The sequence below is a fragment of the Pteropus vampyrus genome, unplaced genomic scaffold (genome assembly GCF_000151845.1).
Source record: "Pteropus vampyrus isolate Shadow unplaced genomic scaffold, Pvam_2.0 Scaffold120, whole genome shotgun sequence".
Lineage (NCBI taxonomy): Eukaryota > Metazoa > Chordata > Mammalia > Chiroptera > Pteropodidae > Pteropus > Pteropus vampyrus.
The window spans coordinates 1213769-1216750 of record NW_011888901.1 but is presented as its reverse complement, the minus strand read 5'-3'; the positions used below and the strand labels follow the sequence as shown (position 1 = coordinate 1216750).

Here is a 2982-nt window from a genome sequence, read left to right as displayed (position 1 = left end):
GAAGTTTAGAAAAAACAATAATCTTTTTCCTTTTTCTCAGAAATGCCATAAAAATATAACACAGACCCTGAGTCTTTGACAACACATAAAAAAATTTACTTTATCCTGGGTTTTAAACTCTGAACTGTATGTTCTTGTGTAGGTGTACCATAATTTATTCAACTATTCAATTTCTGATGAACATTTAGAATGCTTGGAGTAATTAAAACTTTTAAAACTCCTTGAAAGTATTAGTTTTACGAAATAAGTAATATGTGTTTGTTGATTAATCAAACAAAAAATATATTCTCTAGATTTTCCTCAGGTCCTTGAAAGTAAGGGTTGGATACTTTTCGTTTATTAAATTTTATATCCCAAGGCCCACAACTCATAGCAAAAGTGTAACTCATTAAACTTTGTTGAAAGTTGAGACTATTTCATTGGACGGTACAGTTTGAATTATGGCTAAAAATGGGGAACCTCTTCCTAAAATGTCCTTAAGTTGGAAATACAGCTGGACTTCACAGGCATTAACTGTAGGTTCAGAATGCCACAAGAATTGTGTCTTTATGAACATGATAACAATGGAACCAAACCACAGAAGCAGCACTTACCTGGATGAGGAACATAGCTATGTGGTGAAATTCTCCACGGCCTCCTTGTTTAACAGGAACTGTCATAAAAAATTTGCTGCCGTCTTTAGAAAATACTGGTTCCTCATTCTAAAATATAAAAGTGATATAACAATTTCAAAATGGCATATAAAATTTCTGCCACCAACTATTGCTAATTCATGCATGGACTAAACCAATTATTAATTTAGAAATGGTTTGAAAAATGTTCAAATTATTTTAAAAACTAGTTGTATGATAGTATTTTGAAAAGTGAACTCAGGAGTTTGGAGAAACATGGTGGAGTGAGAGACGTCCTCAGATCTCTCCCCTTGAAACAACAATAAGCTAAACATCTAAAACTAACAAAAAACACCCAAACTGCACGCCAGCATGTCTGAGCATGGGATCTGCGCATAAGAGCTACCACAGGACAGAATCCTGGGAGCCGGGAGGTGGACTGGGAGAAACAAAGAAGCTGCCTCTCACAGCCACCGGAGTGCCCTATAGGAGGAGGGAGTGGGAAGAAGGTACTGCGACTTCCCTGAACAACTCTGCCTGGGAGTGCTGTGAGCTTCAGGTGGCAAGTGGCAGAGCCCAGTCATCAGGGCAGAAAGCAGAGAAGCAGGAAGGCAGAGAAACAATTGACTTTTACAGCCGAGGTTGCAAAACTGAGGCTGAGCCACATCCCTCAACCCCCAACCTGGAGGGCCCCTCTCCCCATATCCTCAGACCGAAAACTGCGGAGGCCCAGGGGAATCTGAGCAAACGCTACTGAAACTGTTGCTAACACTAACAGGGACTGAAACTGAGGGTAGTGAGCATGACTAAACATCTAAAAGAAAAAAAAGGCATTATAAGGCTTCATATAAAGCAGGGATCCAAAAGGCTTAGATGTCACCTACTAGAAACAAAAGAAAGGCACCCTCTTTGCAACAGATGAAAGAGAGACCATAATATAATAAATCTTCTTTCTGGAGAAAAAGCAGAATACATTTTCATTAATGCCCAGGCGAAGAGATTGTCCATTAAATACCATGAATAACCAAGGTGACGAGGCATCTCAAAAAGAAAGAGAAAAATCTCCTAAAAATAAGCTTACAGACATAAAAATATGCAATTTAAATTACAGAGAATTTAGGAGGGTACTTCTGAAACAACTCTGTGAGTTCCGAAATGAGTTATATCAACAATTTCAGGAAATGAAAAAACAACTAAGTGAGCAGATGAGTTCTTTAGCAATGAGAATGAAACTCTCAAAAAGAACAAAATAGATCTTGTGAAGATAAAAAACACACTGTAAGAGTTGAAAATGAAATAGCAAGTTTGGGAAATAGAGTAAGAACAAAATAGATCTTGTGAAGATAAAAAACACACTGTAAGAGTTGAAAATGAAATAGCAAGTTTGGGAAATAGAGTCGAACGAATGGAGGAAAGAATCAGTGATATCAAAGTCAGAAATCTAGAAATAAATCAGAAAGAAGAAGACAGAAATCGAAGAATGAAAAATAATGAAAGAGAAACACAAAAACTAGCTGATATCATTAGGAGAGGAAACATAAGAATAATGGGCATTATAGAAGGTGAGGAAAAGGAGCAGGGACTAGAAAGCATTTTCAGACAAATAGTGGACAAGAATTTCCCAAATCTAAGGAATAAGCTGAAGCTTGGAATTCAAGAAGTCAACACCCAATTATGTCAACCCCAAAAGGCCTTCACCAAGACACATTGTATAAAAATTATCAAAAATCAATGGCAAAGACAGAATTTTCAGGGCAGCCAGGAAGAAGAAAACAGTAACTTAAAAAGGAAAACCCATTAATCATCAGACTTCTCAGCACAAACCTTATAAGCCAGGAAGGAATGAAATTAAATATTCAAAATATGAAGCAACAGGAACTACCAACCTAGAATGATATATCCAGCTAAACTCTCCAGTAGATATGAAGGAGAAATTAAAACCTTTCCAGACATACAAAAATTGAGGGAATTCTCCACTACAAGGCCTGCACTATAAGAAATACTGCAAGGGGTCAGCTCAACAAAAATAAAATGACAAAAAAAAAAAAGCATAATTAGGAGGAAGTTGACTATCAGGCAAATAGAAGCAGAGAAGTACAACCCTTACTAAGAACAGGGCATTATAAGCTTAAACAATAAGAATATAATTGCTATAGCAAGATAGTAATGAATGTTCAGCATACATAGGAACAAATTGAGACAACAATGATGGAAAACAGGAGGATTCAAAGATCCAAATTAACAAAGGGAAATGGAGAAAAGGTACGTGCAGAAGAAAATGGATGACTATATATATATCAGTATCCTTTATATATTTGTAATGGTAACCACATACCAAAGATACAGAACTGAAATATATAACATAAAAAAA

At 36.3% G+C, this 2982-nt stretch overlaps 1 protein-coding gene across 1 annotated transcript in view; it reads right to left on the bottom strand.

Annotated features, from left to right (window-relative positions):
* Positions 1-2982, bottom strand: part of DPP10 (dipeptidyl peptidase like 10) — a 100651-nt gene that overhangs the window by 55866 nt on the left and 41803 nt on the right. Inside the window, exon 6 of the mRNA XM_011366066.2 lies at positions 594-701. Within this exon, the coding sequence (XP_011364368.2) occupies positions 594-701 (108 nt within the window). The remainder of the gene's footprint in view (positions 1-593; positions 702-2982) is intronic.